The sequence below is a fragment of the Colobus angolensis genome, unplaced genomic scaffold (assembly GCF_000951035.1).
Source record: "Colobus angolensis palliatus isolate OR3802 unplaced genomic scaffold, Cang.pa_1.0 Scaffold67, whole genome shotgun sequence".
Lineage (NCBI taxonomy): Eukaryota > Metazoa > Chordata > Mammalia > Primates > Cercopithecidae > Colobus > Colobus angolensis.
In genome coordinates this window covers 1,085,719-1,101,448 of record NW_012120376.1, presented here as the reverse complement: position 1 = coordinate 1,101,448, position 15,730 = coordinate 1,085,719, and the positions used below count along the sequence as shown (strand labels likewise).

General features: G+C 32.3%; 1 protein-coding gene across 3 annotated transcripts in view; it reads left to right on the top strand.

Moving 5' to 3' along the window:
• Positions 1–15,730, top strand: part of USP15 (ubiquitin specific peptidase 15) — a 149,995-nt gene that overhangs the window by 50,863 nt on the left and 83,402 nt on the right. For all 3 annotated transcript variants that reach the window (XM_011925966.1, XM_011925965.1, XM_011925967.1), the window contains exons 4-5: positions 5,424–5,550; positions 12,077–12,222. In XM_011925966.1, coding sequence (XP_011781356.1) covers positions 5,424–5,550; positions 12,077–12,222 — 273 coding nt within the window. The remainder of the gene's footprint in view (positions 1–5,423; positions 5,551–12,076; positions 12,223–15,730) is intronic.

Genomic DNA, 15,730 nt, shown 5'->3' with positions numbered 1-15,730 from the left:
GATGAAATAATTTCTAGACAAACAAAACTTTAATACAGTAATAAATAGGAAACTCAAATTCACCTATTTGATTAAAGAAATTGAGTCATTGAAAACCTTCCCACAAAGAAAGCTTCAGGCCAAGAAAGCTTTACCAGTGTATTCTACCAAATATTTAGGGAAACCATAAACCAATACCATACAGATTCTTTTTGAGAATAGAAGCAGTACTCTCCAACTTATTTTATAAGGCTAGCGTAAACATGACATAAAACCTGAAGGACAAGAAAGAAAAATTACAGGCTGGTCTCACTCATGAACATAGATGCTTAAGTCCTAACAAGTGTTAGCAAGACAAATCCAGCATTATGTAAAAAGGACAAAAATCACTAAGGTAGACGTTTTTCAAAGAATACAATTTTAACTTTGAAAAGCACTCATAATTTTAGCAGAATAAAGAAGAAAAATAATACATGTAGAAAGAACATTTGATGCTCAACATCCGTATATGATCTTTTAAAACACTCTCAGAAAACTAGGAATAGAAACCACTGGTAAATATTATACTTATTGGTAAAATATTAAAAGTTCTTCCCAAATCAAGAATAACTGTTAGAAATCTTAGCCAGTATGGTAATACAGTAAAAAGAACTAAAAGAGTGAACCTTGAAAAAGAAGACATAAGACTGTCGGTGTTTTTAGAAGGCATGATTCTATAGGTTTAAAATTCCAAAAATATGTACTGGTAAACAATTAGAATTAATAGGTAAATTTAACAGGTTGCCTGATACAAGGGCAGTATAGGGAAACCAGTTTTTTATTGGCAACAAATAAAGTTTATTTTTATTTGTACAAATTTATGGTGTACATGAGAAAATTTGTTACATATATATAATAAGTAGTGATCAAGTCAGGGTATTTAGCGTGTCCTTCACCCGAGTTCAATACATCTTTGTTAAGTATAGTCACCCTGCTCAGCTATCAAACATTGAATTTATTCCATCTTAACTGTATGTTTGTACTTTTAACCCAATTCCCTTCATCCTTCCCTGCTCCTTTCCTTATCCTTCCCACTATCTTTCCACTCTTTACCTCATGTGGTCAAATTTTTTAGCTTCCACATACAAATAAGAGCATATGATATTTGTCATTTTGTCCCTGGCTTATTTCATTTAATATAATGACCTCCAGCTTCATCCATGTTGCTGCAAAAGACATGATTTCATTCTTTGTAATGGCTGAATAGTACTCCATTGTTTATATATATGTATATATATGTGTATACACACACACACACACACACACACACCCCGTATTTATCTATTCATTCATTGATGAGCACCTAGGTTGGTTCCATATCTTGCTATTGTAGATAGTGCTGCAATAAGCATGTGAGTGCAGGTATCCCTTTCATATATTAACTTTTCCTTTGGTTAGATATGCAGTACTAGGATTGCTGGATTGAATGGTAATTCAATTTTTAGATTTTTGAGAAATCTCCACACTGTTTTCTGTAGTGGCTGTACTAGTTTACATTCCCATTAACAGTGTATAAGTGTTCCCTTTTCTCCACATCTTCACCAACATCTGTTGTCTTTTGTCTTTTTAATAATAGCCATTATGGCTTGGGTAAGGTGATACCTCATTGTGGTTTTGATTTGCATTTCTCTGATGATTAGTGATGTTGAACCTGTTTTTATACACCGTTGGCCATTTGTTTGTCTTTTGAGAAATGTCTGTTCATGTCGTTTGCCCACTTTTAAATGGGATTGGTTTTTACCTGTTGAGTTGTTGAGTCCTTGTGTATTCTGGATATTAGTCCTCTGTTGGATGAATAGCTTATAAGTATTTTCTCCCCTTCAACAGGTTGTCTCTTAATAAAGTTGAATTTTAAAATAACATTTACAGGTCAAAATACTTAGGAATAAACCTAGTAAGAACTGTGTTTTTCTATACTGAAAATTGTGAAACATTACTGGGTAAAATTAAAGAAGACTTAATGAGTTAATGGATCTAGGCTGAAGGTCTAGAGACTGAAGATGTAGAAGGAATAGGTCACTAACGTTTTTCTGTAAAGGGCCAGATAGTAAATATTTTTAGCTTTATGCACCCTTTAGTCTCTTTTGAAATGACTAAACTTTGCTGATTGAGGCATAAAAGCAGCCCTAAATAATTAATAATTGAGTATGAAAGTAGCCGTAGACATGAATGAATGGGTGTGGCTATGTTCCAGTAAAGCAATATTTACAAAAATAGATGATGGGTAGATTTAGCCATCTAAACCTAAGTTTAGCCAAACTTAGTTCATAAGTTTGCCCATCACTGGATCTAGGCATTGGCTTTAATGTCCACCAGCATCACAAAAGAAGGAGCAACTAGATATATGCATCCTTTTTAGACTGAGTGTATGTCACTATCTATGAAGTGACCTAAACTAAAAATTACAATAGGAAAGATGGAGAACTTCTAGGTTAAAAGACACTTAAGAAACAAATTAGTCTATTGCAATATATGTACTGTATTTGGATCCTGATTCAAGCAATATATTAAAAATGAGATAGAAGGAAAAATTTGACTTTTGACTGGATGTTTGGTATTAATTGATGAGTTTTAATTTTTTAGGTGTGATGATGGTATTGTGGTTATGTTTGAGTCTTTGTTTCTGAAGAAAGTACTCTGAAATATTTGTGGACGGAATATCACATATATAGGATTTGTTTCTTACACATTAAGAACTATGATTTCATAGTTTTGTTGTATTTATGTACTTCTCTGTCTTCACCGTTACCTGTTCTCACTCAGACTCCAGGATCTAGGTCTAGTTTATCTGCACCAAATGTAGGTACTCAGCAAATACTTTTAAAATGAATGAAGCTAGCTCCTACAAAAGAGTAAGTCAGTCTATTAGAGGCCTGGTATTATAAAATTGTTTATATAGTACTAGATTTTTTTAGAAATTACTTTTATTTCTCTTCCCATTTCAGGGAGGAAGGCACTTGGAATGAAGGTAAAGTTTCTATGAAACTTTTCATACACAGACAGATATAAAGAGTAGACTATATTGGGTTTATTTAGTATGTTTAATGACCTTGTAAAAAATGCCCTCAATATTCACAGCAAAAAAATGAACAAATAGAAATTATTTATTTTAATCCTCTATAAACCTATATTTACCTCAAATACTTAGTGAAGAGACTTTGCCTTCATTATGATTATAAATTAATGAAAATGTTTGCCTGTCCATAAGTCTTAAATTTTGGACAAGGAGCCAGATTTCATCATGTACTCACTTTTTATTTATGGTAATATAACAATGTTATAATTCACTGAGAGTAAACATAACTATCATCTATAATATTGAAACATAACTATCATTTCTGAATATCCCCCTTCCAATATTATTTCAAATATATATTTTAATAGTTATAATAATTAGGTAAATAAAACTTTACTTTTTTTATAAGCTTGTTTCTTTCTGTTAGTCTTCATGACTATCATTTTCAATGCATACATTTTTAATTAAGGTAGGAAGGAGATTTTATGTAAACAAACATGAAGGACATTATAAAAGCAAATAATCTGCATGTGACAGTTATAACATTGATTCGTAAATGTGCTTATTATTTTTCTTTTTATGGTGCTGTTATTTTCAGGTTTTAATAGTACATATACTTTTCAAATAGTTTGACAACAAACTCATATTTTTAAAAACGACACCTTGTTAATACGCTACTTTTGGAATTAGTAAAGTAAATATCTTATAAATATAGTAGCAGTATTCTGAGTAGTGATGATGAAGGTTTTAGCAATGTAAAATGTAGGAGAGAAGAAAAAAATGATAAGAAAAATTGTGAATCCCGGTAGTGTGGATTTTGAAATATTCTTGATATTTTGTTTTCACAATGACTCTGACAGTTAAGTCACCAGGTTCTTCCCAGGAAAATATCTATAGTATTATGGAAATCTATTTTCATTTTTAGAAAACTATGCCTATTTAGAAAGTATATATGTCAATATAAATCGTAATGGGGGATTTATTTTATGGTTGTTATTTAACCATAGTTATCTCTAATCCTGCTTTGTGTTGGTCATTCCATTTTTCTCTTTCTTCCATAAAAATGAGGCCTGCAGTTACCTTAGTTTTAGTAACTACCAGTGATTAGTAGCTACTTTAGTTTATTTTAGGATTTTACTCAGATATTGAGCCCCAGTACAGAAATTACTAACTGATAAGAATATTTGATTCCTTGTTTCTCTACTTAAATATAACTACAAGTAATCTTATAAAATTAAATGTTAGTACATTTGTAACCAAGAAGTAAATCAGCTTAAGAGGTTTAAAACAAATCCCAGTAGTTTAATGTATTAGTTTTACAAAACAAGTTACATTTATTAGCAGACTGCTGCCTGTTTAAAAAAATTGTAACAAGCATGATTAAGAAAATATATATGACAAAGTATCATAAAAATGTGTGTCGGACTAGATAGTAAATACTAGATGAACTGCATTTGAATTTTTTCCATACAGTGAAAGACAGGTTTGTAAACTCCTTTTCTGAATTGATGTAAGCTTGTGAGTTTATCCAACGGTCATTTGGAACCTCCCTTTTGCCTTATTTGTCTAATGGATCACATATCAGGCCTATTACTATTTTCAGAAACAGTATTCATGACTGAAATCCTACAGTTAACCTTTAGAAGATCAAAAGGAATTATACTTATTTAAAAGGTGACCTTAATATATACCTATTTCCTTTTTATGCTTTATGGCTTGCATGCTTAACAGCTTTCTTTTAATTGTTACATAGAATTACTAAATGTGTAGTTAAAGGTCAAATAAAGTCATTGTAGGGTGAAACTAACATATCAGTTACCTAGCCATAGCTGAATATTTTGGCAACAGTAATTTGGAGTTATCATTTTAATAGATATATTTTAACATAACAGTGATAGTATAGCCATTGAGTTGAAATTGTATAAACAACTTTTTAAAGGTTTTCTGCTTGGGATCACTACTAGAAGCTCTAAGAAGTATGTTTGTATCTTCACTCAGAACTGTATTTATTTTAATGTATAAACAACGTATGTATATATTTGCACATAGTCATTTTGGGTAAACTTTCTCATTATAAATACTGAATATTAATTATTTATGGTGTACCAGTGTATCTTCATAGGTCAGTAGAATGCCTTTCCAAACTGACACTTAATGTTTTAAAATCATGATTCTTTCTTTCTTTTAAATATCAGAATTTCCAAAAAGCTTTCTTGCTTTTGAAATTTCAGCTATCCAATATCTTTTTATATATATATTGACAGGCTTTGATAGTGACTGGTTTTTCACTGGAGATCTGCAGTTTTCTAAAGTCTCTTTAAATATATTGTTATTAGAGTGAAATATATTGATATAGGTGACACTGATTTGTTTTGTTTCATTATTTTAGGTGGTTGAACAGGGTATGTTTGTAAAGCACTGCAAAGTAGAAGTATATCTCACAGAATTGAAGCTATGTGAAAATGGAAACATGAACAATGTTGTAACTCGAAGATTTAGCAAAGCTGACACAATAGGTAATGCAAGATCCTGTCTCGTTTTTAAGTCATTGCTATTAGATATTTAGTTAGAATTATCTTTGTTATATGCTGCTTACATGGTAACCATTTTAAGGATTTAAATATAGACATTCAATTTCCAGCTTTGATGCAGTGTCTTAGAGTTAAATTATTTATTGTTTCTTGTATGCTTTTGCATTTATTAAATGAATTTTAACATTTGTGCCATTTTGCTTTTTTAAAAAACATCAAATAATTATTGTTTTTATTTAGCAACTGGTGTGTCATTTGTAACATAGACCTTTAAATAATAACTTAATTACATCTTGGTAAGGTAGCATGGAAAATGAAAATGGGTTATTTCATTTTTTCTCCTAGTTTATTATTTTGTACTATAAATATAGGTAAGTAGCTAAGGCAGCAGGCTTAGCGTTATTTTGACACATTGATTTTTCAAATTAATGAGTGGCATAAGCAGTTGTAAGTCTCAAATATAAGTGGACTTAATTCTCTCTATATATTAAAATTTATATAAATTGTTTTCTTTCTATTTAAAAGACAGTTTTAATTTTAGGTAAAGAATATATTGAATAAAATATTTTTTAAAATAAATGATTATGAATTTAATAAAAATTACTTTTTGTTTCATAAAACAACTCAGAAAATTTTAAAGTATTTAATTTCAAATGAAGATGTAAAACAAGATTAATGGTGATAACATTGATCTTAGAAAATACAAATGAACAGTGAAGAAGGACACATAACTTTTAGAACCCAGCATGGAAGAGGATTAGCAAATTTATGAATTATAGCACGGCATAAGATTTCCTTGTTGGAACCAGTTGGGACCAATGAACTGAATTTCATTAAGTGCATTTGGCTTTCTTTCACCAACTTACCCACCTCACAGAGGAAAATTCTTTTAACCCTTTTAATTTTTTATGAAATAGTAGCATTATTCAAGTACTCAGTGCTTGGTTAATCCTAATGTTTGCACCAAATAAAATACAGCATTGTGTTATGAATCTTTATTCTCCCCTCTTCATTTAGCTAGAACATTTATAAGTTCAAGATTAAGTTTCAATAAGCTCATAGTTGGCCGGACGCGGTGGCTCACACCTGTAATCCCAGCACTTTGGGAGGCTCAGGCGGGTGGATCACCTGAAGTGAGGAGTTCAAGACCAGCCTGGCCAACATGGTGAAACCCCATCTCTACTAAAAGTACAAAAATTAGCCAGGTGTAGTGGGCATGCGCCTGTAGTCCCAGCTGCTTGGGAGGCTGAGGCAAAAAAATTGCTTGAACCTGGAAGGTGGAGGTTGCAGTAGACCGAGACCATGCCACTGTACTCCAGCCTGGTGACAGAGTGAGACTTCATCTCAAAAAAAAAAAAACAGCTCATAGACTCATCTTTCTAAAATGAATGCTTAAAAGATAAGGAATTTCATATATACATGTTATTGTAATTATTATTACAGATAAATTGCTTGACTTTTGAATTTCCAGACTTATGGAATATATTCAGGAAAATAAGATATTTCTACATATTAAAAACAAAGTTTTCAACATATGAAAATATTTTAATCATATGGGTATGTACATGAGAAGAGTCTATAAATTTAACAAAGGTAATCTGTTAAAATTAATTCAGAGTCGTCTCTGAAATTTGTAGCCAATTGGAATATAAATGAGAAGCTACCTCTTAAAATAATGTTTTCTAGTTATTTTTAAAGTTTAGTATTTTCTTCTCTACCTACCTCATTTTGATAGGAAAATTATATATAAATATGAGACCATCAGAAATCTTATTTTAGAACATTATTATACTAAGTATTTTGAAATTCGGGAAAATCAGCAACTGATTTAATTTCTGAATTCAAAACAAGCATTATGGGTTCTCATGATAAGAACTGTGTAAGAATTTGTCACGAAGATATATACTTTATAAAGGATCACTGCTTCAAAAAGTTTACAATCTAGCATAGATTTTAGTCAACATAGATTAATATGCTAATACTTTAAAATGCTAGATAAATTGGATATATACCCTAACATTCTATATGAACCCAATTTTTGCATAGCTATAATTTCTTACTGTATTAAATCATTGTTTTTCAAACTGGATTGTTGATATTTTGGTGGTTCATTAAACAGTTTTGGGAGTAAAGAAAATTGAATGGGAGATATTAGAATACAAAATATCAACATACATGTGTATGTCCTGGGTCACAGTTTCTTACTATAGCTCTTAGTTTAAACAGTTTGAAAGTCTGTATTAGAATGAGTCTTCTTTTTAAGGAAAAAGGTTTGCAAAAATTATAATTTGTCAAGTCAGGAATTTTAGACACTTCATGATTATGGTTATCACACAGGTTAACAGTTACTGAATATTTACTATGTTTTAAGCACTTTACAGGAATTTTCTTGTTTGAAGTTAAACAAGCAAGTATCTTCCTCTTATACATAATGAAACTGAGATTTAGAATCTACCTCAATTCACCCTGGTACCAAGTGGTAGAGCTAGTACTTTAACTTCATAAGCAGAGCTCTTAAACTCTCATCTCTCAATTGCTGCCTTACACAATCTGTGTATGCTAAAGGAATATTCATTTTGGAGATATTAATTGGGCTGATTTTGTTTTTCTTAAGGAAGTGGGTTTTGAAACACAGAATTTACTTAAGAAACTTAAGATGAATATATATATTTTTCCCCTATGGTCTTTTAAGGAATCTTCATTGAAAATGATTAAAATAGCCTCTATGTGAAATACAGCTATATAAATTTTATAAACAGAATTAAGAGGTATAAGTGTCTGTTTTCTCTTGTTACCAAATTAATAAAATATTTTGTTTTCAGCTAGTACTACTTACATTGATATATAGTAAAAATGATTGCAGGCCATAGGCCATATCTAAATGATTTACCTATCAGGGCCAAAATCTTCTGCCCTCAAATATTTTCTGCCAAAATTGATATATTTGAACATTGAGCATGTTCAAGTAAGAGAGATAAAATAATAGTTTTATTTTCCTTTAAGATTAACTACTAAAAACATAAAACTTCTTGAAAAATACGATTTAATTTCTGTGACCTATATTAATGTTTTTTTAATTCCTAATTTTTGTGAGTAACCTGTATTATTTTTCTACCTCTGTTTGCTTTTCATTAACTGGCTAGTATAATTGAATTAATACATGGAAAAATAAGCACACACTGTCGGTCCTTTGACCATTCTCAACTTCAGTGATCTTAACCTGTACCCAAGTTCAGCCACCAGTTATTATAGTTAAACCCTAGACTGTTGTTATCTGTAACTGCACTTGCCAAATTTTAATTTTAGCACCCTGCGTTCTGGTCACCACTTTCCTGCTCCCATTTTCTCTTGAGCCCACTACATTAGACATCGAAACCTACCACTCCGTTGGTACTACTTCTGTCATAGTCTCTCATGATCTTGCCATTGACAAATCCAGTGGTAATATAGAAATCTTCCATTTTCCTGACCTGCCAGCAAAGTACAACACAGTTAAACTACTTTTCCATCTAGAAGCACTTTCTCTTCACATGGCTTCCTGGGTACAGTTTCTCACTGGCTGCATCTTGTTGGAGTCCTTTGCAAAACCCTCTTCATATTCTTTATCTCAAAATATCAGTGTCTCCATATTCTCCCAGCCCTGCTTTCCTTGGTGATTTCTTTTGTTCTCCTGGCTTTAAATATTTTCCACTTGTTGATATATTTTAAGTTGATAGGTACTGCCCTAAAGTCTCCCATAATTCCAGTTTGAACTATCCCATATCTTCATTTGTATATCTGACAGGCTTCTCAAGAAGACTATCAGGTATAAAACTAAGCTCCCTTTCCCAAAAAACTTGAGGCTCTGTCATTCTTCCTTATCTCCATAATTCCCACTTTTGCTCGTCCAGTTGCTTAGGCCAAAAATCATTTCTGATTCCTTTCTCACCCTTCATGTAATCTAGCAGCATATCTTCTTAGCAATTCCTTCCGAATTTATTCTCAGTTGGACCACTTAACACTGTTTCCATTGCCACCACTTTGGTTAGGATTGCTGCAGTAGCCTAGTTACCCACTTTGACCTTGAGTTAGTCCATTCTCACACTGCTATGAAGAACTGCTGGAGACTGGGTAATTTATGAAGAAAAGAGGTTTAATTGACTTACAGTTCGTAGGCTGTACAGGAAGCGTGGCTAGGAGGCCTCAGGAAACTTAACACTCACAGTAGAAGGCAAAGGGGGAAGCAACCACATCTTACTATGGCATAGCAAAAGAGAGAGCAAAGGGGGAAGTGCTGCACACTTTCAAACCACCAGATCACGTGAGAACTCACTCACTGTCACGGGAACAACGAAGGGGAAATCTGACCCCATGATCCAGTCATCTCCCACCAGGTGCCTCCTCAAACACTGGGGATTACAATTCAGCATGAGATTTGGGTGGGGACACAGAGCCAAACCTTATCAGACCTTCTGCATTGTTCTTCACTAGCAGCAAAAGTGAACATTTAAAATGTCAGTCATATGCCGCTTCTCTTCCCAACTCCTCAGTAGCTTCCTTTTTTGTTCAGATTAAAATATAAATACTTTGATAGCTCACAAAAGTGTATATAATCCTGCAGAAGTACCTTTATAGTCTTATTTCTACTTCACATATTCTACTTCAGCCACATTGATGTACCAGGCTATTCTAAAACATGCCAAGCACATTTGCACCTCAAGGCTTTTGCTTTACTACTCCTACGCCTGTAATGTTCCCCCATATGTAAATTAGATTGCAAAACTCGAGGAAATTTCCACATTTGTTTATAATATATTATGTACACAGATGCCTGTATTAATAGAAAACACATCCAGAAGAAATATCAGAATGTCAATAGTGGTTATATCTAGGTAGACATTTTATTTATATTTGTCAGTATTTTTAGTATTTTTGCCAAGAGTAAAAATTATTTCTGCCCTCAGGAAAAATTTATTCATTTTTATAGAAAGATCAAAACAGCTCCCTTCCTTGGCTTCTTCATTTATCCTCCTTCCTAGGTAGTGTTTTGTTTCTTGATCGTGGTGCAGTTTACATGGGTATGTCCACTTTGAAAATTAATCACAAGATACGATTAGTGCATGTTTCTGTATACACGTTCACTTTAATAAAAAGAACGAAAAGAAAAAAAGACAACCCTGCCAAAATAGAAAGCAGTACTGATAAGGCTTGGCTATGTGTTCCCACCCAAATCTCATGTCAAATTGTAATCCCCCATGTGTTGGAGGAGGTGCTTGCTGGGAGGTGTTTAAATCATAGAGGCAGATTTCCCCCTTACTGTTCTTGTGATAGTGAATGAGTTATGAGATAGGGTTGTTTAAAAGTGTGTAGCACTTCCCCCTTCGCACTCTCTCCTGCTCTGCCATGATAAGATGTGCTTGCTTCCCCTTCGTCTTCCAACATGATTTTAAGTTTCCTGAGGCCTCCTAGCCATACTTCCTGTAGAGCCCATGGAATTGTAAGTCAATTAAACCTCTTTTCTTCATAGATTACCCAGTCTTAGGTAGTTCTTTATAGCAGTGTGAGAACAGACTAATACAGGTACTAAGATTATATTTATTTTATGTAATTATTTAAATATTCTGGGTGATTTGCTTTAAGTTTTGAGATAATGCTGTTGATATTTTGAATTAGTGCCTTTTTTTCTACTGATTTAAAGCCCTTATCAAAACCTCACTGACTACAAGACTATTACAAAACATTAGCTGCTAAGTTGATAGTATTATTGGACTAAATTATATAGGATAGATGTAGGTTTTCATATTTCTTCAGAGAACATATATTATTAAGTTTAATATTTTATAATTTTTTTCACAACTAATCAACTATTCTAAAATTTAAAAGTATCCTGTATTCATATATCATAAAATATTTTGATTATTATTTTCTTGAGTTGGTTAGGCAAGTTATTAACCAGAACTGGATGAAATTTCATTAAATTGATTTAGAAATCAGAAAAAGACATGGCTTTACCTTGAAAATACTAAATTTTGGTGAATACAGACATCCCTTCAAACAAGGCACTTTCTTTTTTATTGTGTCCATATATTCTCGTTAGCTGTTCAGTTTAATATAAACTATTTTTAAATTGCTTATGTGGTACTTAAAAAATTTTCTACCTGTAACATCTCTTAATCATACTTTAATTCCTACATCTCCTGAGAAAATATTTTAATTATAATATGTTAAAAGTTAAAGTTTATCCTGTGTATCATAATTTATATTTTAGTGTTAGGTGATTGAACTCTTAACTTTTGAGATTTTAAATTCCCCAAGTAATTTGTTGGAGTACAAATATCATTTTTTCCGTGAAAAGCACACTCGGTCTCAAAAACCCTTTTGTTGGTTTGTGTTTTATAGATTTATTACGTATTTAGTCTTGATTTTCTATTAGTATTTTAAATTTAGAATTTTTATGCTGGTAACATTTAGCTATATGTGGTACATTTTGAAATACATACTATATTTATATATCTTTCCTCCTTAAATCTAGATACAATTGAAAAGGAAATAAGAAAAATCTTCAATATTCCAGATGAAAAGGAGACCAGATTGTGGAACAAATACATGAGTAATACATTTGAACCACTGAATAAACCAGACAGCACCATTCAGGATGCTGGTTTATACCAAGGACAGGTATTGTTTATTTTAAGCATACTATACATGAAGGCTTTTGGATTCACAAACTTTAATCAATATCCTGGCAATATATAATGGGCTCTGCTGTTTCTGGCTTCCTCTTTCTAAACTCATCTCTTGTCTCTCCCTGCTGGTTACTGACTCTGACTTCTGATTCCCTTCTTGAACTTGGGAATAATCTACTTGTTAAAAAGAAATCATTTTTAATGAGAAAAAAATCCCAGCTAATATTATAAGGTGGGGCAGCAAACTTTCTGTGAAAGACCAAATAGTAAACATATAGGGAACATCTCTTATTTACACATTTCTTTGTTACAAATTACAGTTCTCTGCAGGCCATAAAGTAGCATCTAAAATGTTGCTATTGTAGTACACAAAAATAAGCATAGATGATACATCAATATATGAGTATGGCTGTGTTCTAATAAAACTGTTTATATAAATGTGCAGCAGGCTAAGTGAACTCTAGTTTGCCAGCCCTTGTTGAAAGGTGTCAGCTCCCAATTTGGCTTTTTTGTTGTTTGTTTGAGACAGTCTTGCTCTGTCTCCCAGGCTGGAGTGCAGTGATGCAATCTCGGCTCACTGCAGCCTCCGCCTCCCAAGTTCAAGTGATTCTCCTGCCTCAGCCTCTTGAGTACCTGGGACTACAGGCATGTGCCACCACACCTAGCTAATTTTTGTATTTTCAGTAGAGACGAGGTTTCATCATGTTGGCCAGGAAGGGGCAGAATGGTCTTGATCTCTTGACCTCGTGATCTGCCCACCTCAGCCTCCCAAAGTGCTGGGATTCCAGGTGTGTGCCACTGTGCCCGGCCAGTATTTTTTTAATGATGTAATCCAAATAAATTAAAGTATTGAGAAATGAAGAGGTTTAGTCACAGTCAGCAAGTCCTACTGATTCTACCTTCTAACTATCTCTTGAAGTAATCTCTGTGTTCCATTCTCAGCCCTTCCTCTATCTCCAGGCTCTTGTATGTCTGCTCAATCTTTCTTCCTTTTTTTGTTATTAGCAGGTAACAGTAGGACAGTCTTGTTTTTGCCAGAATATTCATTCTAAAATGTAAACTTCACTGTCTTCCTTTCATAAACTTTTCCTGGTTCCTTAATAATTAAATCCAGGCACTTTAAGCCAGCATGCAAGTTATGGTTTAACCTCCTACCTACTCTTCCATCATCTTTAGATTATCTTTGTTTTGTGTTTATACTCAAGCAGTACCAAACTGAGCTGCATATAGTTCCCTGAACACACTATGCTATTCCATACTCTTGTGCTTTCCAATGTGTTACTCCATCTGCCTGATGATGTACATGTCTTTGGAGTCCCTCTATTCATCCAGCAAAAAGTCCTTTTAACCATCCATCTAATCAAATTAACCATCCCATACCATCATGTAGGCTAGCTGTATCAGAATGTTCATCCTTCAGGTTCTAGCTCAAATGTCACATCATCTATTCAGCCTTCCCTATTTCTCTCAGTATCCATTGAGGTATAGGGTGTTTCTACTTTGGAGAAAAAATTGCTTTCTTAACTTCCACAAAGACTTATGTATATGTTTTGTATCGTTCATTATATGCTTTAGTTATTTGTATATATTAATCTCCCCAGACTATGAGGTCCTTGTTTTGGTTATACTTTGTACCCTATTTTTATTTTCAGAACCTAACATGCCTGATGCTCTGGTAAATGGAAGATTTTTTTGTTTTATTTGAAAATTACTGTTAACATCAATAATATGATTCTGAGTTGTGGAAAAATTTAGAGAAAGTGAGGAAAATTAACTTTTAGTAAATGCCTACTGTATGTCAAGAATTGTACTAGGCTGTCAAAATACAGTGATTTTCAGATTTATTTTAGTCATTATATTCTTAAGAGAAATCTTAGAAAATCCAGTATGTATTACAGTTAAAAGGGAAATGTAGCTGGTGGAAGCTTGAAGTGTGGACCTTGGAAATCCACTGATGAGCCAACACTGCCCTTTTATGTAGCCAGCTGTCTCTTTCTGTGTTCCAGTAGACATAACCTCTCTCCTTGGTTTTCATCCATTAGGCCTTGAGGTAGCTCCAAAAGTACGATTTGAAATCTATAGAATTTTTTCTTTAAACCTTCTCAGCAATCCTCTGAAATGAGTGTTAACTCTTTTCGTCATGTACATTAGAAAACTGAGACTTAGCGAAATTAAATAATTTTATGTTCTTGATAGGCAAGCATTTATCTGATGGCAGATGAGAGAATAATTTAATAAGATTAAATATCCTTAAGGACTTGATCTTTAAAAACAGGAATGTTTCAAAGAATATTCATTAAATTTTTCAGACTATGATATTTCTTCAGCCAGAGAAGATAAATGAACTAAACCCTCTCCTGGACCTTTTTTTCTTTTAATACTTACATTGAAAGTTTCCTCATTAGAAAATAAAGACATATTATTGAAGAGTTTGTCTCCCAAAATGGGAGGCATTTCTTCTCTCCTTTTTATGTGGGTTTAATTTGAATTTTGAAATCTTTTCAAAAATATTTTTATTTTGAGTTAAAGTTTTAACTATAACAAAATTTTATTCAGAAAAGGATACACTTGAATAAAGGACTGAATTTTAATATTTCTGATGGCCTTCAGCATTAGTATTTATGGTTTTTAAAACATGAAATTTTAAGTATAAGTATTGTTAGGAATTAAGGCATTATGGTTAAATAATTATATGCGTAACTTTGAAATCTCCTATAGCTAAAATCTCTTGTTTTAAAACTGACTTAAGTCCTCAAATGATTGTAAAGTTTATATGTATATTTATACATATAGTTTATATGTAACTGTTACTCTTGTATAAATTGTGGTAAAGCAACACATTCTTGAGAAGTTAAACATCACTCACTAAATTCTACTTTGTAAATCTTTTAAAAAATTATAAAACTACATCAGAATGAAAATCAGAAAATTGAGACAGTGATTACTTGTCTCTAGTAGGTAGGGAGAGGAATGTGAAGGAAAGGATCAGTATATTAGGTACATGGTACACTTATTTTTTATATGGTACAAATACACTTTTTAATGTGTGAAATAATAGATTTTTTAAAGCTAACTTTAATATTTTAATTAGCATCTCTTTTAACAGCAAGGTTTCATGAATGTTTTTAAAATCAACATTTTATTGTTTGTTACATATACTCTGAAACATGCTTACATTTTACATAGCTAGGATCTAAATGCCAATTTATAAATGGCCTGGAAACATGTAGTTCACAAGAATATATTGCTAAGTGCGAGTAGAGTAGGTTATGAAATTGCAACTTTAAGAAAAAGAGTTAATGAAACAGTAAATGAAATGTATTCAAATTTGTAATGCCTTGGATTTACTTCAAGTCATATTATCTGTATTACAGTTTTTCCATGGAAATTGTATGTTTTAACTTTTTATTGGTATTATCACATATTTCCTTTGCTAATTTAATTATTTTTGCTAAGTTTTTCTTCTTTGCACAGACTAATCCATAGCAAAAACTAGAAGA